At 48.4% G+C, this 24668-nt stretch overlaps 10 protein-coding genes across 10 annotated transcripts; 5 read left to right on the forward strand and 5 right to left on the reverse strand.

Annotated features, from left to right (window-relative positions):
- Positions 1-233: 233 nt before the first annotated feature.
- I303_102682 (oxoglutarate dehydrogenase (succinyl-transferring), E1 component) lies at positions 234-3991 on the forward strand (the record flags this gene model as incomplete). The annotated part of the gene is made up of 14 exons (XM_065968600.1): positions 234-357; positions 418-442; positions 508-603; positions 671-925; positions 992-1140; positions 1224-1746; positions 1890-2125; positions 2184-2248; positions 2310-2549; positions 2609-2775; positions 2829-2923; positions 2986-3132; positions 3201-3301; positions 3362-3991. 14 exons carry the CDS (start codon positions 234-236, stop codon positions 3989-3991), a joined length of 2853 nt encoding a protein of 950 aa, XP_065824672.1.
- Positions 3992-4191: 200 nt separating this feature from the next.
- Positions 4192-6003, reverse strand: I303_102683 (4-hydroxybenzoate polyprenyl transferase; the record flags this gene model as incomplete). The annotated part of the gene is made up of 6 exons (XM_018406036.2): positions 4192-4512; positions 4594-4727; positions 4814-4899; positions 5015-5132; positions 5274-5426; positions 5613-6003. 6 exons carry the CDS (start codon positions 6001-6003, stop codon positions 4192-4194), a joined length of 1203 nt encoding a protein of 400 aa, XP_018264530.2.
- A 381-nt stretch (positions 6004-6384) lies between these two features.
- Positions 6385-7636, reverse strand: I303_102684 (uncharacterized protein; the record flags this gene model as incomplete). The annotated part of the gene is made up of 6 exons (XM_065968601.1): positions 6385-6407; positions 6484-6586; positions 6858-6918; positions 7303-7389; positions 7562-7572; positions 7634-7636. The coding sequence occupies 6 exons, from the start codon at positions 7634-7636 to the stop codon at positions 6385-6387; spliced, it is 288 nt and encodes a 95-aa protein (XP_065824673.1).
- A 347-nt stretch (positions 7637-7983) lies between these two features.
- Positions 7984-9308, forward strand: I303_102685 (uncharacterized protein; the record flags this gene model as incomplete). The annotated part of the gene is made up of 3 exons (XM_018406037.1): positions 7984-8089; positions 8209-8346; positions 8440-9308. 3 exons carry the CDS (start codon positions 7984-7986, stop codon positions 9306-9308), a joined length of 1113 nt encoding a protein of 370 aa, XP_018264531.1.
- A 415-nt stretch (positions 9309-9723) lies between these two features.
- I303_102686 (cyclin-dependent kinase 1) lies at positions 9724-11404 on the reverse strand (the record flags this gene model as incomplete). Its single annotated transcript, XM_018406038.1, has 7 exons — positions 9724-9773; positions 9890-10068; positions 10173-10336; positions 10425-10595; positions 10734-10857; positions 11131-11290; positions 11362-11404. The coding sequence occupies 7 exons, from the start codon at positions 11402-11404 to the stop codon at positions 9724-9726; spliced, it is 891 nt and encodes a 296-aa protein (XP_018264532.1).
- Positions 11405-11963: 559 nt separating this feature from the next.
- Positions 11964-13959, forward strand: I303_102687 (uncharacterized protein; the record flags this gene model as incomplete). Its single annotated transcript, XM_018406039.1, has 4 exons — positions 11964-12190; positions 12260-12450; positions 12530-12968; positions 13047-13959. The coding sequence occupies 4 exons, from the start codon at positions 11964-11966 to the stop codon at positions 13957-13959; spliced, it is 1770 nt and encodes a 589-aa protein (XP_018264533.1).
- A 562-nt stretch (positions 13960-14521) lies between these two features.
- On the forward strand, positions 14522-18697 carry I303_102688 (uncharacterized protein; the record flags this gene model as incomplete). The annotated part of the gene is made up of 5 exons (XM_018406040.1): positions 14522-14747; positions 14956-16657; positions 16730-17514; positions 17577-18570; positions 18652-18697. 5 exons carry the CDS (start codon positions 14522-14524, stop codon positions 18695-18697), a joined length of 3753 nt encoding a protein of 1250 aa, XP_018264534.1.
- A 294-nt stretch (positions 18698-18991) lies between these two features.
- I303_102689 (uncharacterized protein) lies at positions 18992-20828 on the reverse strand (the record flags this gene model as incomplete). The annotated part of the gene is made up of 8 exons (XM_018406041.1): positions 18992-19489; positions 19621-19750; positions 19825-19846; positions 19923-20010; positions 20096-20218; positions 20313-20446; positions 20532-20589; positions 20682-20828. 8 exons carry the CDS (start codon positions 20826-20828, stop codon positions 18992-18994), a joined length of 1200 nt encoding a protein of 399 aa, XP_018264535.1.
- Positions 20829-21091: 263 nt separating this feature from the next.
- Positions 21092-23016, forward strand: I303_102690 (uncharacterized protein; the record flags this gene model as incomplete). The annotated part of the gene is made up of 5 exons (XM_065968602.1): positions 21092-21420; positions 21498-21614; positions 21682-22507; positions 22577-22807; positions 22873-23016. 5 exons carry the CDS (start codon positions 21092-21094, stop codon positions 23014-23016), a joined length of 1647 nt encoding a protein of 548 aa, XP_065824674.1.
- Positions 23017-24154: 1138 nt separating this feature from the next.
- I303_102691 (uncharacterized protein) lies at positions 24155-24574 on the reverse strand (the record flags this gene model as incomplete). Its single annotated transcript, XM_018406043.1, has 2 exons — positions 24155-24472; positions 24539-24574. 2 exons carry the CDS (start codon positions 24572-24574, stop codon positions 24155-24157), a joined length of 354 nt encoding a protein of 117 aa, XP_018264537.1.
- Between the last annotated feature and the right edge of the window lie 94 nt (positions 24575-24668).

The following is a 24668-nucleotide window of genomic DNA, read 5'->3' on the forward strand; positions in this document are numbered from 1 at the left end:
GGCATGTCCAGCGTATAATTCGACACTTCATGGCATCAGCAGCTGACTATCTATTGTACTCGGCTCGTGCGATCATCAATACGCGCTTGTAGAGATGCAAGACTCCATGACGACAATAGACCACTGCTTCTTGTGCAGACGGTATAAAGACACGTCCAATGAACCTCTTCTTGACGATGTCGAGTTCAGGAGATTCCCATTGGAAGGGCTGATTACTAGAGAGGAATAACGAGATGCTGTCTCCACAGGCCGGGAAACGACTCATCCTCGCTAGAATTCGTTATGGCAAAGTGAGAGCATATCATGACGATGCTACCTTTGGGTACAGAGTACCTACTAAGTATGGATTGCCGGACTGTGAGTAATGATGGGCTTTTGCCTAGTCTTGTCAGGTATTGATGAGGGCATTGTGTAAAGATACGCAAGCGGAGCTGAGTAACAGGTGAGCTGAAATCTTGGTGAAGATGGATTCTATCCGGCTGACAAACCTCGCTTACTCACACCTAGGAACGCGAATGCTCCTCTGCTGCGATATGTGGAATCTGTACGACGGCATGGGCATAGGGCAGCTCAAATCGATCCTTTGGATCTGATGGACAGAGAGTAAGCATCTCCTTGTCACATTTCAGCTCAAGCAACTGACATTTGACCACTTGATATACAATCTCAGCCCTGTAGGAGCTCTCGATCCTACACGCTATGGTTTGAAAGAGGACCAGTCATACCCCTTACAAGGTATACTACATACTCCACCGACGGTCAAGCCAACCACTCCGCCAAACACCGCTGCTCCAGAACGGACTGAAACAGGAGAAGGCTCAGACGTAACGATGAGCCTGGACAAGATAAGGAAGCATCTTATAGACGTTTATGTAGATAAGATCGGCCTGGAGTATATGCATTGTCCCGAGAAGGACGAAAGACTGTAAGCACCCAGACCTGCATCGCCATTGTCCCGGGCAATTGGCTAAATCGAGTGAGTATCAAATAGGTGGTTTTCTCATCACGTGGAGACGGAGGCATCCTCATTCCCTCATCCGTTCGAGTCTGAGAGGAAAAGACATAAATGGGACCTTTTGATGAGAAGTGAAGAATTGGATAAATTTCTTGGCAAGAAATTCCCAAACCTCAAACGATACGGTGAGGCCGCTTTGACCGGTTTCAGACGTCTGCGTCGAGTATGTGGTATATAGCTGATGATGCTGAATTTTTGCTCTCCACAGGCTGTGAAGGCGCTGAGAGCATGTTACCTGCCCTCTCGACATTGTTCGAAGTATCAGCCAGATCCGGAATATCGTCGATCGTCTTGTCCCTTCCACACCGAGGTAGATTATCTTTACTCTGCGATCCCGATTTATTGGACTACTCGCCTACAGCACTGTTCTCAAAGATCAAGGGTAAACCAGAATTCGATCCTTCCGAGGCTCCGGGTGCCACTGGAGATGTGATCAGCCACCTTTCTGCAACTCGAAATATCCCATATGGAGACAAGCAGATCAAAGTCAAGGTTCTACAGAATCCGAGTCATTTGGAAGCTGTCAACCCGGTGGCGCTCGGGGTCACCCGTGCGAAACAGATGGAACTGTTAAAGAGCTCTCCAAAGGAATGTCAGCTCGGCGATAAAGCTTTATGCGTCCAGCTGCATGGGGATGCGGCTTTTGCGGGCCAGGGTGTCGTGGCGGAGAGCCTCGGGTTAAGTGGATTGCCGCATTTTGGCAGTGGTGGAACTGTACATATCATCGTAAAGTGAGTCGATCTTGCCGTGAAACGAAACATATAACTCAAGAAGCCTACGGCAGCTGATGATCCTGATTGACTCATCAGTAACAAGTGAGTCATGTCATGAGTTTGCGACCGCCGTGATCATAAAGACTGATACTCCAGAGTAGTATCGGATACACAACCCCTGCTTCCTTGGCCAGATCTTCAGTCTACTCCTCGGATATAGCCAAAATGATCGGTTGTCCGATCTTACATGTCAATGGGGACTACCCAGAGGCAGTAGCCAGAGCTGTAGATATAGCTTTCAGATACAGACAGATGTTCAGGAAAGATGTCGTGATAGACTTGATCTGCTACAGGCGATGGGGACATAACGAGCTGGACGAACCCGCTTACACCCAACGTGAGTGACCTCAGCAATCGCCTGCATCGGACCCCTTCTAATCTTGCTTCTGATATAGCTAAGATGTACGAGAAAATTCGAGGTAGAAAGAGTGTTCCGGAGCTGTATGAATCCCGTCTTATAGTAGGTTGTACGGTGTCCACGGATGGCAAGGGTGAAAGCTGATGATGCTGCACCTGTATAGGACCAAGGCATCTTGTCTGCGGAACAGGCATCTCAAAGTCGGAAATCCTACACTGCCCGCTTGGAAGAGCACTTTGGCCTGATTGACGCGTACAAAGCCGATTCTGATATGCTGAAAGGAAAATGGAAAGACTTTGTCTGGCCTGCAGGGCCTCAAGCGAAACTTTACCCCGAAACCGGTATTTCGAAGAGTTTTCTGATAGATATCGCCAAAGCCAGTGTGATTTTACCGGACAATTTCGTGAGTCCAGCTGATATTACAGTGAGATACCCACGCGGCCAGCTGATCAATTACTTCAGAATATCCATTCGAGGCTGAAAAGACATATATCCTCCCGCCTGAAATCGCTTGAAGGAAAAGTCGATTTCGCCACGGCCGAAGCTATGGCTTTCGGGTCGCTTATGAAAGAGGGGTATGATGTGAGGATATCCGGCCAAGACGTAGGGCGCGGTACATTCTCTCAGAGGTATGACATCCTCATGTTAAGCACGATGGCTCTCGCTGATGTGTGAAAAGAAGACATGCTATGTTTGTGGATCAGCAAACGGAGAATTGCTTGATACCTCTCAACGAAAATCTCGGTCAGGATGCTGGGAAACTGGAGCTTGCGAATAGTGAGCACGGCTGGCTCGAGTCAAATGAAAGTCGAGCAGGTCTAATGTGAATGTGTTGTCAGGTTCTTTGAGCGAGATGGCGGTTCTAGGCTTTGAGGTGGGACTATCCTGGTCGAACCCAAAATTGTTGCCTATCTGGGAAGCGCAGTTTGGAGACTTCATGAATGGCGCTCAGAGCATGATTGATACGTTCATTGTCGGTGCTCAAGGTCAGTCGTCCCGAATGACTGTCTTAGTCTCTTAAAATCGTCAAGCTGAGCCATGCTGTTTGTGCCAGCCAAATGGCTGAAACAGAGCGGTTTGGTCATGATGCTGCCTCACGGGTATGATGGGGCCGGGCCTGAGCATTCATCTTGTAAAGTCGAGCGATTCTTACAGGTGCGTCAGTCGTCGTTCCATTGGATTTCCGCGATAGCTGATCCAGTTCCTTGATAATAGCTATCCAACGATTCAAGGACTACCAATACGCACGGCGACATCAATCTTACTTTCGTCAATCCCTCGACTCCTGCTCAATTGTTTCACTTACTTCGAAGACAGATGAAGAGGAATTACAGGAGACCACTTATAATTGCTTCGCCTAAAGGATTACTACGATCACCACTGGCAGCGTCCTCACTTGACGATATGACCCCTTCAACGACATTTCAACCTATCATAGAAGGCCCAACATCGACTTCGAGTCCGGGATCACCTAAGAAGGTCATACTTTGTTCGGGAAAACACTATTACACCTTGTTGGAAGCGCTCAATAAGTCCGAGGATGATGAAGCCTCTAGCATAAGTATGGTCCGTATAGAAGAACTCTCGCCGTTCCCTTACACCGAGCTTGAGGGTGTTCTTGCGAAGTATAAGGGCCAAGAGATTGTTTGGGCCCAGGAAGAGCCGTCTAATCAGGGAGCTTGGTTTTATGTCAAACCGCGCTTGGAAGATGTTTTGGAGAAGATAGATGAACAGGGGAAAACAGTCAAGTATGCAGGCCGAGGTCCGGGTGCGACTACGGCTGTAGCGGTGAGAGAATGGCATAAGCGCGAAGTCGAGGAGATTATCAAAGCTGCGTTGGCATGAAGTGTGAAGTGTGACGCGTGTGTCATTTGTTACTTATGGATTGTTTCTTGTATCACTTGTGGGATATGCATTGTCACCGTACTCGTACCGTGTGCTTCCGTAATACCTAGCTAGGGCTTGTGGTAGGTACCAATGCTTCGTACTTTAGAAGAATGACTGGGTTCTTGTCTAGGTACTGAAGCGATACTCAAGCTTACTAGCTATATAAGTAAGACGGTCTGAACGTAATTAGCGGCGATACCTAGCCAAACCAAAGGTCCAGTGATATAACCATTCGAGCAGAATTTGTTCCAGCAGTCTTCCCTAGAATCGAAGTTGACAGTAATAGTCTGCCAAGCCAAGTGTAAAGCTGTCCCACCGCAACTGATCAGATAGTACAGAGGCCCCATACCGGCCAAATGCCCTGTGAGGGCCAACATCGACACGAAGGTGGTATTCAGGACTGAGATAACGGTTCGTGAATTGTCGGGGAAACGGAGGGCCATAGATTTGACTCCTGCTTTGACGTCGTCTAGCTTGTCCTGAAAACAATAATAGAAATTCCAACAACGATATTAGTGCGCAGAACTGAGTACAGGTACAGAAAAAGGACTTCAACTTGCTTGATGAGCGTATATCAGATCATAAGCTATTCCCCAAGCTATACCTCCGAGGTATAATGGTGCGGTAATGGTCCAGTCGGTTACTCCTGCTACGGCCGACCAACCGAGAAAGACACCCCAATTGAAGGTCATACCTGTCCAGAGAGAGCGGAGCATCAGCCAGTCCATTACTACATTGAGTCTAATAGCAAAGTTAAGCGGAAAACAATGCAAGTCTCACCAAAGACGACTTGAGGATAGTACGTTATGCGCTTCATGAATGGGTAAAGAACCACCAGTGACAGACTCGAAGCGCCCAGGACGATGCTGATGACAAGCAAGATTCGTATTAGCTCAGCTGTGTGAACCTCAATCAGGGGACCGGGCTGGACTGGAAATGGTGATTGAGGAGATGATCTAACAAAGAGGGGGTTGGACTTACGAATACCAATTCAGTTGAGTGAGCACGGCTAACCCAGCGGATAATTGTAGGCCTAGGAAACTCAGTGCTTGGGATTGCGTTACGTCTCCAGCTGCTATCGGTCTCGACTTCGTACGATCTGCATGCCATTCATATACATTACAATGAGTCAGCGTTTAGCCTTGTTCTGTGGCCAGCCTGAAATTTATTTCAAACCTCCAGGTTCGGATTGTGATTGAGATTGGATTGAAAATTATGAAAGAGATAGAAGCTGACTGACCGACTTTGGCATCCATTTTGGCATCCCACATATCATTGATCGTACATCCCGCCCCCCGCATGATGAGGGCACCCAGCCCGAATAAGCTGATATAGAACAGAGGAACGGTCGGCGGGAGATGAAGAGCTGTAGAAGCCATCGTTATGGACCATGCTGTATCATACAGACCGTCAGCATTTCCATCATACTTTGGGGGACGCCGTTCTTGTATTTGACCAATAAAGCTTTAGATATGCAGATATTATGGATTGGACATGGTATGAGTTTTGCCTCGACAGAGCGATGTTGCAGCTGTTGCAGTGTAGTTCTGTGATTGTATAGAGTATAGGGAGGACTCACTACATGGCCAGAAGAGCAGCAAACTTCCGATAGGTTTATCTATCCTCGTCAAAGCAAGGTATGGTCGAGCAGGAGCAGCCCATTTGGGTAGCTTATCTAAGATGCTCTTCGGCGAATTGATTGCGATGGAAGGGGAAGTAGGATGGATAATTTCGGCTGAGACTGAAGGATGAGGTTTCGATGCATCTTTCTGGGTGATCTTGGTAGCTGATGTAGAAGGATTGATATCCGAATATGGGCGGGTTGTCGATATCGGTCGCAAAGATGAAGCGGGACTACGTAGTATCGATGTCGAAGAAGAGGAAGAAGGGAACGGACGTCGGAATGAGGGAATGAAGAACGATTGTTGGATTGTTCTGTTACTTGAGCATCTTGCTAGAGATGGGATCATCTTGTTTGATCAGTACCTCGCAATTCCTGGTCTTCTAAGATCCTGATTGACGATTGAAGTATTCTGTGAAATCCATGGCTGTCTACACGAAACGACTGAAATCAACCGACTTTTTATCTTTATCGCGTATGCTCGTGCCTGAGATCATCATGTGCGCAAAAACAACGGTAATGGAACCCTGTTGCAGAACTTGCAACATCTACTCTACAAAGTCTTCGCATACATACAGCCTCAAATCAGATGGCGGACGAGATTCGGAAAGCGACGTCCCATTCTACTTCTCATGGGTATACAGATGCATTGGTATGTTATTACAATAATCGTAATATCTCCTTCTCAAATCACTATGGGTCGATTTTCCCATTCCGCGGACTGGCTAAACTACTTTTTCGCTTCTTTCGCCTCTATCGAAAGTACAGGTTTCCCGTCAGCTTTTGTCACTCGTGTCGCTGACACATGACTTATGAGGCAATAGCTCACCACGTCGCGTAGCATCTTCCAGTAAAGTAGTATCGACCGACTTGGCTGCCATTCGTACATATCGAACTACCGACCCTCGGATAAAACAGTTCTTCACGGCGAGCTGAATGACAAGACTGTGTGTCAGTGTTTGCTTTACACCGACCTTGTACCCAATTACAATCTCCATGGGCCATTGCCATGTATGGCAGACTTGAGCCGGCGATACACCAGCAATCCCCCCTCTCTCCCCTTGACACCGTGATTTGTCGACAAGGTGGTGAATACTCAATGCAAAAGCCATCCCAGCTTCCAGCTGATCTATCGGATATCTGCCTCTCGCAATAGTTTTGATTCCCTTGTGAACCAACGCAAACGGGAAGAGCACAACTCACCATATGAGGATGTCGTTCGGGATCTTCCACAGATATACCATCTAATCGGATATTCAAGAATCTACCGAGAACTCTGAATCAGCTCTACGTCCCATCACTCTCTTCTACGTCCCATCACTCTCTTCTACGTCCCATCACTCTCTTCTACGTCCCATCACTCTCTTCTACGTCCCATCACTCTCTTCTACGTCCCATCACTCTCTTCTACGTCCCATCACTCTCTTTCATGCACCTCATCTTCGTCGGGTTCTGCCTGCCCCTAATTCTTGCTTGTACGCTGCTTCGACTCAAGCTTCAGAGTAGATATTGCAATGACCACCTTGACCTAAACCGAAATCTCCATTCTCCTTCGCTTTTCCCAAGACACGCGTCCGCATTCCGCGGCGCTCAAAGACGTTCGGACAATCTGACATTCGGACGAGCAGATTTTCAGGGTCATACTCACTGATCGACCGATTTTAGTGTACCCGTTATCGAGAGATCATTCTTCAGTTCAACCGTTATCACTTGGTCTGTCAGAGTTTTGAAGAAGCTATGGGTTTGTGCGCAATCAGCATTCTGATTATCCTGTCCCTTCTATCCGTCCCTCGCCCTTTCATGGCTCCCTCATGTCACATTTGCGATCCTTACGACGGTCTCGATCGTTCAGGTAGGAATTCGAATAGCACGGTATTGAGCGTTGTGCTGAATGAACCCAGACTCACGAAAAGATCAACTAATCGGGAAATGTCAGCTTCTTCATTCTGTTAGCTACGGACGTGCGCAAGAAAGCTTACCATGATGCGTCACGCTACTTTATGCTCTCCACGACTACACTGTAATGTGCTAGACTCTATATCGCGAAATATAGTTACACTGAGCTGTACTTGGTCCCAGCAAGCGCAGAGGACAGACGATGGAGGCAACAAGACATGCGATATGATGCCGCTTATCAACTCGCGTCCTGCAGCAAGATGAGGCAAAGGCGGAAATCAATAACACGTCACTCTTTCGAACACGTGGTGCGACTATCGAGCGAGTCCAAAAGTTCAACATAGTGTTAAGGTGTTCCAATGCAGCAAGTAAATCGACGTTGAAGGTCTAAGTGACAGATGTTCCAGGATCCGATATAGGGAGCACAGATACCATGGCGGATTTGCCCAAGAACGGAGAATCGTCGACGTCGATACCGAACGAAGGCTCGATACCTCTTTACCTGGTCAATGGGGTAGCCACGGTCTGGGATGCTCAAGGTGAGTCTCGAGATCTCGAGATGTCAAGTGCGATTTCGGGAGACACAGCTGTTTCTCAGGAGACCAAGCAATCTGTTTCATCAAAGTTGTTCATGATCGCTGATCTGCCCTCATTTCAGTTGCTGCGACTCTACACTGCATACACAATGTCTCAGGCCTTCGAGCAGGGACATTACCTGGAGTATCGCAACAGAATGGGTTCCTCGGATTACCTATGACTCTGATGAGGGAGGAGACGGCGTATCTCGTCCAGCAAGGTAAATCAGCAGTACCATATAATATCAATCCGACTTCTCGTCCAGGCTGACCTACTGAATCTGCATCTGTCTTTTGGTCTCGGACGATATTAGGTATTGCGCATTTAATCTATCTTCCGACATTTCCCTCAATACCGACCCCAGACGAAATAAGCAGACATACAGCAAAGCGAATAGAGCGTGTGAAACGGCTTGAGAAGGAAGCGAGGCAAGCAGAAGAAAGTAAGAAGGAGATTTCCGCTCAGTTGTTCGAAAAGGGTGGCGAGAAAGCCAGGCTGAAGAGGGAAGCTAGGGCAAAGGCGAAAGCTGAGAAAGAAGCCAAGATTAGGCTTGAACAGGGAGAAGAGCCGTTCTTGGTTAACAATCAAACGGTCGTGGATGAAAATCACAAAGACCGCCCGCAAGAGCAAGAGCAAGAGCAAGAGTCCTCGAGCTCACCATTACCGCCAACTTCGGACCCTCGCTCAAGTCAGAATTCAGATGCGGACACTGGACCTTCGCCTGGTTATTTCTTACCTATCCCTTCTCATCCCCCTATCCTCTCATCCCCGTCCTCAAGTAATCAACAAATAATCACCTCGATACCCCATGCAGCATTCAATTTCCCCTCCACACGAAGGGATAAAGCCCTCGTAGGCGTATTTACAGCTCTCCAAAAACGCGGATACCGTATGGGACTAGGACCTCGATTCGGCGGAGAATACTTGGTCTATCCGGGCGATTATCTGAGATACCATGCGCATTTCACGAGTCAGGTATTGGTAGATGATGAACCTATAAAACCTGCGGAGCTTGTTGCGTGGGGAAGACTGGGTACGGGGACGAAGAAAGCTGGATTATTATGTTGCTGGGACGAACGAAATTACTTGAAAGATGAAGACAACGACCAAGTTGGAGATGAGGTTAAAGAGGACGGGGACGGGGTCGAGTTTTATAGTTTAGAATGGGCGAATTTCGGATGATCAATCGTATCGCATTTCCACTGGTCTACAGTGATTGTATATCATCTCATCCTATGCCTGAGCATGAGGGGTCAAGTAGGCTTTATGCCGAAATGCAAAGTACATCATGTATCATGCATTGCACTTATGACGATACTTTGTCGACCGAGTCTCTTCATTCGAAACCTGCTTGCCTTGATTGGCGTTGACACGTTGACACTTCGAAAATGGAGATAAGAGATACATGCTGGAAATCCATTGATCATTGGTGGCCAAGAGCAAGAAATATGAAAAAGGAAGAAAGATGGTGGTATAATCGATGATGTGAGTGATAAATTATATGGGAATCTGATTTCAGAGTTTAGACAGGTAAGAAAGTTGGAATTGACGTTGAGGATATTCGCTACTCTGCCTAATTCGTGTAAACCTGAGGCAACTAAGCCGGGTAGGTGGAAGTGAAATAAGGATGTTGTAATGCTCGTTTGGCTATACCCAATCAGTACAACATCAGCTACGAACGCAGGTCTTTGCTCGCTTGCTTTTGATGCTGCCCAGTAGCTGCGGTGTACTACGACTGGGTCATGTGAGCTTGATGCACTCACCAGAGATCCTATGAGCAGGATCATAAATCAAAGTCTGAGCTAACAGGTCCAGTCCATTATCGTCTAATCCCTTGACGGCAGATTTCAAGTCGACAGCATTCCATTGTGGGAAAGAAGGCTTGTAGTCTGGTAAAGCCCTTACGCCGGGCCAAACATCTTCGTCAGGTGTTCCCAAGACTCTGTAGGCCATTCACAAATATATAAGCAATGTGCACTGTATCCGTCGATTTGGAATTTCATTTCAACTGCCCCAGAGACAGTCGCTTGAAAGTATCTGGCTCACCTGAAAATCCTGAAGATCTCGTCAATCTCCGAGTCACCGGGGAAGAGAGGTTGTCTCATAGCCATCTCTGCGAATATACATCCGACCGACCACATATCGATAGCCGTCGAATAATGTCTTGAACCTAACAATACTTCTGGAGCTCTGTACCAGAGTGTGACGACCTAAGTCCACCCAGAAGAGACTCTCAGTCAGCACGTAACAAAAGCGATGGCTCAACTGAAGGCAAAAGGTGGTGGAAAAAGGACTGACCTCGTGAGTGTAAGTTCTCAAGGGAATACCGAAAGCTCGCGCTAGACCGAAATCGGCGATTTTGAGATTACCTTCTTTGTTGATCAGCAAATTCTGGGGTTTCAAGTCTCGGTGAAGGATTCGGTGGGCGTGACAGTAGTATAAGCCTTTCACGAGTTGGTATGTGAATTTCTGGACAAAGTGACAGGAGCGCAAATGGATGTGGTCAGTGTTTTGTCCGCACCAAAGGCCGTGGGTACAACAATCATAGTGGGGTCCAAGCCCCTGTGATGCCTCGAGACTTGGCATTTGAGCGAGTTTTGTACTCACTTTGACCATGTTGGGTCCAAGTCCATCTTTGTCGCCTATATTATCCATGTACTTCTTCAGATCCATATCGAGGAACTCGAAGACGAGGTAAAGCTTAGCGTCTGAGTGGACGATATCGAGCAGCCTGATGAGTCAAATTCACATCAGAACAGGACGAGATTCTGGGTGGGTAAAGGGCCGGGAAAGGGTGGTGGGGGGGCGGGAGGGGAAGGGACGGGGAGGGAGAGAGGGGAGAGAGGGGAGGGGAGAGGGAGGGGAACGGGGAGAGAGGGGAACGGGAAGAGAGGGGAACGGGAAGAGAGGACAACGGGGAGAGAGGGGGAGGGGGAGAGAGCGGTACGGGTCAATTGTGTACGATGATTCACGATATACGCCCGAATTACCAGAGGGAACTCACTTGACGATATTATCATCCTTACTCAACTCTTTCAACAGACTGATCTCTCTGATTGAGGTTGACGGTACACCTTCGTCCTCAGCTTCCAGCCGGATCTTCTTCAGCGCTACAAAGTTCCCCGTCGATAAGTCTCTAGCTTTGTAGACGACACCATATGTACCTATCGACAAAGCCCAGTCAGTCCAGTCCTGTCGCTCGTTCCATATTAGTGATTAAAGACAGCCAGCTTACCCTCTCCAACCTTTTCGAGCTTTGTATAATTATCTAAAGACATGCTATGCTAGTTGGACCGGCAATATTTTGTCGCTATGAGAGAGAAGCTGAGGGGTGGGTGGTTTCAGATGAAGCGACCGTCGACGAGATCGTCGGGTTGTCGAAGGTCAGAAGTTGAAAAGAAAGGTAGGTGTCCTGTATCAGGGTAGTAACGAGAAAGGGGTAGGGAGTTCGTTCTTCGTTTCGCGTGTTTGGTAATATCCTCGAAGCTAAGCCGGTATTCCGAAGGTATTGGCTGTCTCTTTGTGAGATTCAAGCCGAAGTCAAACGATATCAGCTGTGTTATCGATGTGATCCTTGTCCCAAAACAGTATGAATGTATGAATAGAAAATGATCATGCACCAACAAGACACACTTGACGAGTTTACTTTCTTTCGTTTCTTTCCTTCTTTCCTGCTTGACGCGTTGCGACCCCGCGCTCAAAAACGTGGTTAGACGCGGGGTAAAAGTACATGGAACATGTCTACAACCAAAGCCTTCTCAACTCTCTCAGCTCCTCTCCCTTCCTTGACCTTCATGATCTTGCTTGCCGCAGCAAAGTGCAAGCAGGCCGAGCAGAATGTCAATCACATACTCGTGCTCGCATCTCGACACTCCTCACGCCCCTCTCCCGCCCTCCTACCCGTCATCCTCCAGCTCTTATCATTCCTTGGACAAGCTTTATTTCTGCGAAGAATGCGATTCCGTTCGATGCGATCTGTGCGTCGCAACCGAAATAGCCAGTTACTTCTGCCCGAATTGTCTCTTCGACGTACCTTCAGCCAACGTACGAGCAGATAGAAATAGGTTCGTAAGCTGGCCCACGACATTCGTACTCGCCCGAGCTGATCTCTCGATTTACATGATATATTGTAGATGTGCGAGATCATGTTTCTCTTGTCCCATTTGCGAAACCGGTCTCTCGATTACTGCTTCGGACACCTCGCAAAAAGGTACGGGAAGTACATCGGCCCAAGCTGGACCGCCATATACGCTTGTTTGTTCGGGTTGTAAGTGGAGTAGTAAGGAAGTCGGATGGCAATTTGAGAAGCCCACCGGTATAGCTCGTGAGTTCTGAATGATCACCTAAGCAGTCATCACTCCGCTGGTAGTCCGGACAGCTGATGTGTGGCGGAACTGGATTAGTGCAATTACAAAAGATGAACACACAAGCAGATCTCGTACAATCGGAATTCGATGCTTTGAAAGATCATCTGGACTCGTATATCTCTTTATCCACCCCGACGACCTCGGCGCCATCGTCGACACGCTCAACGAGGAATCCATCGAGACATATCTCGCACATAACTCACATGGCTCAAAAGGCGTTACATCGTGAAGTAGGGGGTATGGTCGCTTACTCTGTTCGTAACAAACGATCGGCTACTAAAGATGGACAAGATGTTAAGGTCGGATGGGACGAGCTGGGTGAATACGAACCGAAAGAGAGCTGGAGAAAAGCCGGCTTAGAACGAGGGTCACAAGAAGTAGATGCGCTGCGCGAAATTAATGCTAGCGGCTCTGAGGGATTGGCAAGACTGGAAAAGCGTTGGGCAAAGAGCTATGATGGTTCGAAAATGACGAGGTAAGGCTAGTCTTTTTTTTCGCTACCATCCTAACATGCGGGCATTGAGCTGAGATTGATCTGGAACATCGCTACTAGGGATAGTCTGCCTCAACGTATACCCTTGCAAACCAAATTGACCAAAAGATGTCCTCACCCGAATTGCCGTCATTTACTCATACAGCCAGATACGAAAACCGTGCGCATGAAGATCAAGATGGTAGCTGCCAATTATCTGCCCTTAGTGGAGATAGGCAGACGTCGACGCAGATTACCAAATAGCGAGATCATTGAATCACCCGATCAGATGTCTTCCGAAGATATTGAAAGGCGTCGAAGAGAACGACGACGAACGAGGGGCGGAATACCGGTTAGAGAGGAGGACGAACCTCTCAATGCCCCGCTGAAAGCTGGCGAGGTGTATTCATACCAAATCGCACTCACAAATCCCTTATACGACCCGATCCAAATCCGCTTGACGCAACCTCATCAAACTCATAAGGCTCCGTCTCCGAAATTCCACCTGGTCATACCCACTCCCCATTTTACGATCAACGCTCTCAAAGATGCTTGGGCATATGACGAGGAGGACGAAGAGGATGATTTGGTCGGGGTGGGGAGTGAGGCTGGGTTCAGTGAGGAAGGGACGGCTATTACAAGTACGACGGGGACTGGGACGGAGACCGCTACTGGCTCAGGTCAAGGGACGTTGAGCCGAAAATCAAGATTGAGTATACTGTCATCTGGAAAGAACGATAGGCGGGCCAAAGATAGAGAAGGCGGAGTGGAGAAAAGAGGTAATGTAAGCAAGGTGAACCTGGAGTTGGAAATTCTACCTGAAGCCAAGGGGCAAGTGGAGTTTGATTTGGAGATCAGATATACTTATAGAGCAGAAGATCTGGGTACGCCCACTGAAAAGGAAGGGAAAACGTCGTCGTCGGAGGCGAAGACGAAAGAGGAGTATAAGAATTTTACATTCTGGGTGAGGGTAAAGGTTGGACACATCAGCTAGATTGTGGTTCTTCAGCTTGGGCTTGAGCTCCGAGATCTGAGATAGTATGACGACAAGCGAGGATGACTGAGTCCCATTGTCGCTGCGTATGCATATAGTATACATTTGAGGTATGTATTCCGTACGTACCGTACATTTTATGCATAGCCCATCAATTCTGACTGTGTCCACGCGTAACGTTGAGAGCCGAATGAACCCTGAAACGCGAAGGAGCGAATGACATACACAGTCAAAACACAATCAAATGAAAAACATTTAGACAACTTGAGAGCTATGCACCCGCTTCAACGAAGGTGACGGCGATAGTATAGCTCATACAGGAATAGCCATCATTAGGAGGACAATAGATTACCTTCTCGTACACGACAAATGATAAGACCCAACTTCAATCATCGATAATATAACACTTTGGCATTTCATCATCAACGTCATTACCACAGCATCAACCTCTACGCACTGACCACCAAGTCGAAGGTCTCTCAACCCGAAATAACCCTAAAGTATCACATATCACATCAGACTCCACCACGATCGGACGGACGAACGGACCACGAAGACCAAAATGGCAGTCCCTTCTCCTTCACCTGCAAGTGCCCGAAAAGGCGGTTTGACAAGATCACCAGCAGGGAATTACCTCTCTTCAGCTATAAGTATCCCGAATTTACGAAGCAATACTCTGACATCTTCAGCGGGACCATCATCATCATCATCATCAAATACACAAAATCAAGGTCAAGGTCAAGGTCAAGGAATGGGCTCGAGTGATTATATGATCAGATCATCAAGTGGTAAGTCTAAGTCGTGTCTCATTCGCTTTCTGTCACCAAGACACGTCCTTGTCCTTTGGAACAACGGCGACGATCATCGACAATCTTGTGCTTGAATCAACCCACAATATCCTTTCATCTAACTATCTGCCCTAATCTACTCACCTTCATTCCACACATCCATACCATGGACATACTGACGTATGTATTATTCACTGCACTGCCTCAGCTATATCTTCCAGTTCATCTTCCTCTCAATATCAGCAAATCCCATCAACATCCCCCAACCCACGCACGCATCCCGGACTGGGCAAAAGGCGGTCGACAGATGCCTCTTCTGGAGGAGGCTTGGATTATTATTGGTCCTCTTTAGCAGGAGCAGGGGCGTCATCTTCCTCTTCTTCACTCGCTTTCTCGTCCTCGCCAAGCTCAAATATCATGCTCAACCCTCTATCAGCTTCAGCTTCCGTCTCGACAAGCCAAAGCCAGAATCAAAGCCCAAATCAGATTCAGACCCAGAATCATCTTGGTGTCTCTCCAGTCGGGAGCTTCGAAAGGGATTCTAAGAATGTAGGAGATCTGAGAACCGAAGAGCTGTTCACACATGGGATGGGCATGAGCTTTTCACCTAGCTCGAACGAGGATCATATCAACATGGCCAGCGGAAAAGGAAATGGGAATGGGAATGTTGGAACCAACAGGGTCATGGTGGAATCGCCAACACAGTCGTCACAATCTCACACATACTCACATTCGCACTCGAACTCACCGGAAGAAAAGACTCCACGTCAACCTGATTTCCCATCGCCTTCCATCGATCGCCCGAATCCCCTCTCGACGACAAAAGCATTGAATATCTCTTATCCTTCTACCACTCTTCCGCTAAGGAAAGACGACCTGTCACCTGGCGGATGGTCTGAAAACTCGAGATACTCAAATACTGACGAAGCCAACTCCGCTCCTCCAAGTGCCAGTTCCTCGCATCTCTCAGCGCCTGCTCCGTGGCGAAGCAGAAACAGAAACGGGAACGGGGAAGGTGATCCGGGGGACGAATCCAGCGACAGCAATTATTCACCGATTGGCCTCAACTTACCTGGTAATTTCGATTTCGAAGATGCGTTAACGTCAAATCAGGAGAAAAGGGGATTGTTGGACTTGTCTTTACCCTCTCGTAGTGAAACCACCCAGGACTATGATCGGTATGGATTGGATAGAGAGGCTAGGGCAAGCGTACAGTCCAATGCGACTTATAGAGCGCATCAACCTCCTCTCGAAACAATCGTCTACAAGACACCCACTATACCCTCAAGTCATCAAGGCGGAAGTGATGCATTGCCAGCGTCAAATATGCCGCTCAACCGGAATCGGGGCAATACTCCCCGCTCAGGACGTACTTCCCCGGTCACTACACCGCAAATTACCACGCCCAAACGATCATCAAACTCGAGAAATCCGAGTGGACAGCATACACCTACTTCGGCTTCGTTCAACCGACAAGCTTCGGGCCTAGGGTTCGATATGCCTCAGATAGGATCGACTTCCGGTTCCATCTCCCCAACAAAGCCAATTTCCTCTGCGGCGTCGTCACCGCATGGATCTGCTCAGGATCCTTCCCAGCCAAATAGCGCACCAGCTTTGAAGACTTCCTTCAATGGAACTAGGAATAACCTTGATGTGAAGGAGGAACTGGATGATGGGAAAGATACCCTGGTGAAAGCGGATCGAAGGAGCACGCTGCCTGCTACTACCTCTATAGGCAGCGTGGAATCGGCATCATCTACCAGCAAAGAGAACCTCTTATCGCCTGATAAATACGTTAATCGCAGTGGTGCTATTACGCCGTCAAGGGAGCCGAGCGGAGAGAGACGTGGCTCAACGCCCAGTCCGAATAGAAGTCCGGAACCTCCGCCCAGGAGTGCTTTGAGAACGCTGTGAGTGGTCGTCCATGCAGTTCATGATCGATTTACCAAGTGCGTACTGCTGACACAACTTGCCATGCATAGGCCAAACGCTACCAATATTGACGCTCCGTCCTCAAAACCTCCCTCGCGCCGAACATCTTCTCCTCAATCCATCAGTCAGACTCTTCCCGTTATCACTCACACTCCTCATTCACCTATGCCGTCTCCTGACCGACCGTCACAACCGTCCGCAAATCTGGACAAACCCCAACCCAAACGGCCGGATCGGTCACCCGATCGACAGCACTCCCCTATTTTCCCTTCCAGCGCTACGATCAACGACTTGACCGATATGTTGGGTGGCGCGATCGATGCTATAGGCTTGATCGATTCCCGAGATACTCCACCGCCTACCATCAGCGAGCCCTCGAAGAAGGACAAACCGGCGCACCTGAAGCTCGAACCTGCTGCTGAGGTTCTGGCTGATGAGAAGAACATGGGCCCGATGACTCCCACTTCCTTGCCACAAAGAGGGACTTCATTACCTGGTCTTAGTCTATCTTCAGCGCCTTCGACAAATAGCCTGATGACTCTCTCGCACCAGCCGCAGAATGCCTCATCATACCCGCCTCAGGCTGTTCAAAATAAACGGACTCAGCCTGAGCTACGCCAGAAGGCATCTTCGATCTTCTCATTCGCGTCGAAAGAGCAGACTCAGTCACAGTCTCCTACATTGTCCATCTCGGTAAGACCGTGGCCCGCAGCGATGCTTTACGGTAATATCAAGAGTCTCAAGCATTCAGGAGACCGAGCGAAGGGGTATGCGAGAGCAATCAATGAGTTGAGCAGAAGCGAATCGGGTTTGAGGGAATGGTGCATTGCCAGTGGTAAGTACGTTTCCTCATGCGCCCTGTCATATTCACACTGAGTTCATCGTTTTGACCTGTAGCGAACCAGATAAACCGAGCTGGACCACCTAAACAAACGGCCTTGTCCTCTTTAGGAGTAAGATCAAACTCCGTCCCCTCAGCTATCCCATTACCATACCAACTATCACCTTATGACCCAAACCCGAATCCGCATCAGCGAAACGTCTCGGCTGGATCAGAGTTCCCCATGAGGGCAGATAGCTACACTGCTCGAGAGATTTCCCAGAGGGTTCTTGATCCAGAAGATCAACCTACTTCCCTGCCCCCGAATCTACCTTATCCTCAACTTCAACAACAACAGAACTACACCAGCTCTGGGGGTCTCAAACCCTCTCAATCGATGCAGAGCGTCAGTAGTTTCGCCTCGATGTCCACTAAGAAAGGGTTCTTCAGCGCGATCAAAAAGGGCAGTAAGAAAGAGTCCCTGTCCCTTGGCCCGCCTACTGGTACAGGCTATACTTCTGCTAATGCAGGCGCAGGAGCAGGGGCAGGGGCAGGAATAAGTAAGAAAGACGTAAGAGGATTACCAATCTCTTCACCGCGTTCAGCATCTCCCCAGAAATCAGGAGCAGGTACCCCGACTTCGACTACAGCTTCGGGTGTACTAGGACCAAGGGGACCGAGATCTGCTGTAGGTGGTGGGACTTATACCCCTCCGCCGACAGGATCGGGCTCTGCGGGTCGATCATCCCTTGATCTGGGAGTTAGTGGAAGATCCAGTCTAGATACCGGATTGAGCAAGATCAGCATCAGCGGCCCGCCGCGGAATAGCTCGAGAGGTAGTCTGGACGGATTGACCTCTGCCATGAACGCTAGTGCAAGCTCGTCTGTACCTCCTCCGAGAAGTTCCTTGAGTATCCCGCCGATCTCCGCATCGGCATCAGCAGCGCCACCGCAACCACGTACGCCGAGAGAGGATGATATAAAGACTATGAGTGATATATTACCGCATGTCGAGAAAAGCGTGTTGAGGAGTTATTTAGCGAGGTATGGCGATACGATGAATGCTATCGGGTGAGTGAAGTGCAATAGTATTTGAGATGTGAGACGTGAAAATAGATTTGAATGCTGATCTGTGACCGGATCTGCTGTTAGGGCGTATTTGGAGGATGAGAAGAATGGTAGAGTCATCAGATCGTAGAGCTGTCAGTCAATGATCCGATTGGGGCCTGTAAAAACGTATATACGTTTATACAATTTATCTTGTAGCATTACGAGCAGTCACATCATTATCATCAAATTGTGACGTGCAGAATACGATTGTCCAGATACGTGTGCGGAAGATGTTATATGCACAATTGCATAGCCATGGTCAAGAGTTATTTTAGCTTGCTCATACTGGCTTTGTGCATATATACGAAGCCGTGACCCCTGAGATAATACGACTTGCCAGCTACGATGTCTGCCAGTTCTAGTTCTGCAGACCATATGTACCCTACGAAGAGAACTGCGCTACCAGATACTGACTAACAGATGTCGGGCTCAACGGAGCCCCCAGATCCGTAATGATAAAATCAATAAGATCGGGGGTGGTCACATCGACGTTCGGATTGATATCCTCCATCTCTTTCGTCATTTCCACTCTTTCTCTGTCCCTGTCCTTGGTTGCGGGTGAAGGTGTACCAGGAACGACGGGTGATCGGGATTGAGGGGTCGAGGAAGATGGTCTAGATAAGGGATTATGAGCTGATATAGCCGGTGGATGACTGTTGGGTATCAACGTTGGGAATTCCAAAGGCACATTCCCATACACATGTCTATGTTGTTGTTGTTGTTCATCGGCACTGGAGTCGGGGGGAGGAATAGGTAAGTCGGTCTGAGATAAGGGATAATGACGTAGGAATTTGTATGATTCGGCCAGGGCGTAGAAGGGCTTTTGCATTGCTTTGGCGACTAAGGCTACTTGGTATGTCCCCACGGAAGAGACGAGTCCCTATCAACCACGATCAAATGACAAAACATCAAGGTAAGCACTCGGTACGTGTTACGTGTTTCAGTCTTAGGAAAGACTGATGCTTGTGGTTCCCAAGGATATGGGGAGAAATGACTTGAGCGAGGACTCACCCCGCTCTCGACAACTGCTTCGGAACCGACTAAGACCATGTCGACTCGTTCCATGACGTAGGCCACTGCGCTATCGAGTACGACTGTACATGGGATACCATTCGCAGTCAGGATTTGGTGTGTTCGCATGCTATAGCATATAAATGCGCAAGGTCAGTGTATAAGTTCAAACTTGCAAAAAAAACAGCGTCCAGATGCGCTCACCCCAGACAACCAGGTCGAGCCTCTACGAACAGATAACATGCATACAATGAGCATCATCACTTCGTGCATTAGATCAACATGAGTGGGATCAAACTTACCAGTCACATACACCTTTATACGTTTGTGTTGTTTGTGCGCTCTCAAGATAGTTTGAATGACCGTTCTAGAATAACTGTGTGTGAGGATCTGCCATGTCGACTTAGATCAGCTCCATCATTCTGGCCCTCAATCGCGGTAAAATGTGCCTTCATGGACTTCGACTTAGACTTACAACGCAATCATCTCGCAAAAATCCTACAGCCAAATCCGCGATCTTTTCTCGACACTGAGGCGCCGTTATAGCGCAGAACGAACGTCCTTGCGATATCAGTGACCTCTTATACGAGGGAAAGTCCTGTTGCAAGAATGGTATAGTCAGGATCAGAGAGCATGACGAAGCTAGAGTGGCTGGGTGAAGGATGTTGATCAGAGTTCAAATATAAGCTCACCTCTCCGCCCATGGACAAAGCAAAGAACCTCTCCCATAATTGACATCCAGCTCTCACACCTAGACTCGGTTGAGTATTGATCAAAGTCTTTCGTCCTATCGTCAACTCTTGCGCGAGACCAGTCACCGTCGAAGCTAAATGACAGCACAGTCCACTCAGCACATAAGCCACACACTACTCCAACGTGCCGCTCGACGCAGGAATGGGTTCGTCACTTACCCGTCGATGCTTCTATCAGTTCTACTAAAGCTAGAATAGCAGCTATCGGGTGGGGGACCTGGTCAATAATTACGACATCAGCATCACAACCCTTCGAAGCCTACCAGTCTACTACAGCAAGTCCAAAAGACGTGTGAATGCGGGACATACCTTGTCGTCCTCTATAGCCTTCTTATACGCGTTGCACACATCAAATCCCTTCGCCGAACCCGAAGCTTGCGTCTGAGCTGGAGGTCTCGAGTTTCCTCTATTTGAGGGTGCTGGTGATAGCGATAACGGACTTGTTACTCCTGCCATCTTTCTTCTCTCTCTTGCTGAGTCGGTCTGCGACTAGTCAGAGCTCTGCGGTATGTATTAGCTGATGGCGCGTGACAAGGTTACAGAGAGGACAATAAAAGAGTGAATGAACATTTATGAGTCAACTTTGGTTCTCGTATAACCGAATTTCGAAAAGTGGAGGGAATCGCTCGACCATCACTTGTCAAGGTAGGAATGGTACTTGGATCTCGCATATCACTATGCTCTTACAGCGTCCATTGCCAAAATAGGCTCGAAGCAGGATGTCTAAGATAGTCTCTTCATCGTTGTTGCGATCAGCCGGCTCAGCAAGAATTGTGGTATCGAGCAGGCAACTCCCATCATTCTCATCTTTAGGCAGATCGATCCGACCCTCGACCATTTATACCAAACGATGGAATACAACGCAAACGGATGCTCCTAGACGTTCCGGGACCGGGCCAGACGCTGCTGGAAGCTCACAGTCTGGTTCGACGAGCAGCTCGAGACCGAATGATCCTAAGTCGGGCGAAGAGGGCAAGAAAGGGTTAAAGATATCCTGGATTTTCAGTGGATTGGCGGGTCTCGGAGCGTTGGTGACCATCTACGGATTGTAAGTATATTTGCAAATCATCTCGCTACGAGGATATGTTTCGAAAAGCTTACAATCTGACCAAATGGTGTACTCAGACTGGAATTCTACTCGACCCTCAAAACATGGCCAAAAGCCGTTCGGATACCCTTGCGAGCAGCTTTAAAAGCGAAGATGAGGCAGGATTATAGAAAGTCTGAGCAGTATTTCAGGGAGTAAGCTCTTCCGACTCATGGTACGCATGTTCATCGCAGAGAGGAGCTGATTTATCTCTCTCAAAAGAGCACTCGAAGTAGCTCTGACAATCGGTCCACAATCGCTCGAACCTGATGCTTTACAGAAGATCACGGGAATATACGTCGAATTGGCCAATGTCCTGGAATTGATGGGTCAAAGAGTAACCGCTTTTGAGGAGTTGCGAAACGCCTTAGACATGTTTGGGTCTGACCCACTTCGCGGTCCAGGCAATGAGATATCCTCCCATACTCCGGAGATATGGATAGGATCGACTTATAAGCTGAATGAGAAAGATCATCTAAGGGTGATTGGGCTATATCAGAAACTAGGACAGTTGTCTTTAGATATCTCGAATTCTAGGAGAGCACCGACGTACAGCCCTCCTTCGACATTGTCAGCAAAACTCACCCTGCCGACTGGCGAAGAGGTCAAAAACTGGAACGAGGCTTCGGAATATTACTTGTCAAACGCCTTGACTGCGATGCTCAAACTCGGTCTCAATAAGCCTCAAACTTCAACCGAGTTTGCTAGCCCCAGCAGTACTAGTGATGCGCAACAGGTTGTCTTGGGTAGAGATGTGAATCTACCATCCGGCGAATTATCCGAGGATATGGAGCGAAATCAGGGTGGTTCGGTCGATAAGAGGGGTTTGGGAATAACGATGGAATCGCTTTCGGAAGTGTATGCCAAGAAAGGTCAACATGACTTGTCAGCTCAACTGTTGTTACAAGCTGTATCTTTGCTTCTACCACCCGGTAGTCCGGCGTCACCGCCAATTGGAGACAGATGTCAAGGTGATCACATTCATGCTTCTTTGCTTGTGCTGCGATTCGAGCTGACTCTAGCATTGTGCACGCTCACAGCTGCTATGGTGAGGCTACATTGGAGTGGCGCATTCTGGGATTTGTTGAATGGCGGAGCTGATATGTTGGGATTCTAGTTGATGACCACGATATCCTCATATGCGTTAAAACAGAAAACACCACCACCTGGATCCGCTAAATCGATCAAAATCTCCAAATCATGGTCTCTCCGCTCATTGCAGTTGTCCGAAGAGGCACTGCGCGAAAGCGAAAGTGAAGATTATAAAGACTCGCCCTTGGCATCTGCTATAGCTATTTGTCAACGTGCTAGGGGTGTGGGCCTGTATAATATGGGAATGTTAGCAGAGGTGAGTCTTGAATGTGTTTTTGAAATCAATCGATAGAGGCTGAACATGGATGCCATCGTCAACAGATGGAAGGTGATCTACCGACAGCCCTGAATTTCTTCCAGAAATCGCTTACTGCGTCGCGCGAAACGGGATTTGTGGAAGGTAAGAGGGAGGCTACGGCTGGTATACGTAGAGTGCAGTCGCTCGGTGGACCGGCTACTTCCTGAGTCATTACAGTACATGCATCATTTCAAGCTTATGTGGCTTATGGGCGGTTTATCAAGAACACCCAAGATGGCCAAAGGGAACTTCGTACCTCTTATCGAGTGGTCCTCCACTGATTGCGAATCGTAGACTGTTCGCACTCGCTGGAAAGTGATTGTGTTTACGGCCACAGCAGTAGGTGATTGCGAAGGATTGGTCTGCGTCATCGACGTCCGTTGTTCACTCATAAGCAATCAATTCTCCTCCATACTTGAAATCGTCTTGTCCAGAGCGCAAGCGGTCATCGTATGCCCACAGGTAGATGGGCAGTGTCGTACCGTCGCGTGTTCATAGCCTATACATCCATTGTGTGCGAAATTCGTAATCGACTCTGCTATGGTCATCAAGATTGTTTTTGAAATGAGAGGTTGATGATGTATTCCCGTTCTTCGAGCAGCGGTGGGTGTTCGGTTGCTTGCCTCACGCGCTGTATGCGAAAAGCAAATAAAAAATGCTGCTTTATGATCATTGACATGCATTGGACGAAAAGTAGCTTCAGACGATCTGAATTTGGGATGCACGGGTTCACAGGGGGGAAGTAATCGAGCATACAACGGACCAGAGAAGGCATACTTTATCGGTCCTAACAGAAGACTCCGTACGACAAGGATACGGATGACTATTTCCTCGATTCAGATTGCCAGGACATCTATCCGAAGATGATTGATGGCGATAATCACAATCGACCTAATCGCTCTATTGAGAGCCCCTCTTCGTTGATCGTGTAGATTTGCCAATCAGCGATAGCAACCTCTCTTTTGCCCACTTGCCTATAGATCTACTCATGCCTGCAAAGGGTTCGTCGGAGACAAGCTCTTGGGATTCGAGGAATTGAATCATGTCTTCATCGATCACCAGATATTCAGGGCTGATGCTCGAAGCATGAACATTTCGGTTCGGTTGGTATCCCGAACCAGAAACGGCGGAACGAGATGGCTGTTCTCGTCCTTCGAGATTGTGCGGTCCTGTTGTTTCAAGCACGTCGTCACTCGTCACCGTTTCTTCCAAGCTTTCAAATATCGTCGAGTAGTCACGACGACGACCTCCATGGGAGACGTCGACAAGTGACATCGGAACAGCGACGAAGACAGAGCGGATCCCTTAAGTACGATCGAGATCGGGACAGTAAGAACTTGTCTCGGAGTTGTACTGTGGCGTGAAGGGGATCATGCGTGGATCTTCGTCAAATTTGGCGTGCCAAGCGAGAAGGGCGGACTCGGACGTCTTGGAGCTTCCAGCTCGCTCAAAGGCGCTTTTCAAACCTTTCTTTCGGATCGTGTCGATATCTTCGCCTCGTCTCAGCTCATGACGGAACCATGCAAAGTCAGAGCCCGCCCTCAGTCCCTTCAAGTCACTGACAGGAATTAGAGAGCTTGCTTCTATTGGCTCCCATCGCCCGTTTGTTTCAGATTGTACGGACTGAATCATTGCGTCAGCTCAGAAGATGACATTGTAAGCTCGCAGATTATCACTGTTGCCACTTACTCCGGAGGACGCCTCAGTCGTGGTGTACGTTGACATTTCGGAATGTTGTGGTTTGAGTGTTACAGCTATTGCACTACGTGCTCGAAAAGCGAAGTAGGGTAAGAGATGTTAGTGAAAGTGAGAAGGTAGC

Source organism: Kwoniella dejecticola, chromosome 3 (genome assembly GCF_000512565.2).
Source record: "Kwoniella dejecticola CBS 10117 chromosome 3, complete sequence".
NCBI classification, from domain to species: Eukaryota; Fungi; Basidiomycota; class Tremellomycetes; order Tremellales; family Cryptococcaceae; genus Kwoniella; species Kwoniella dejecticola.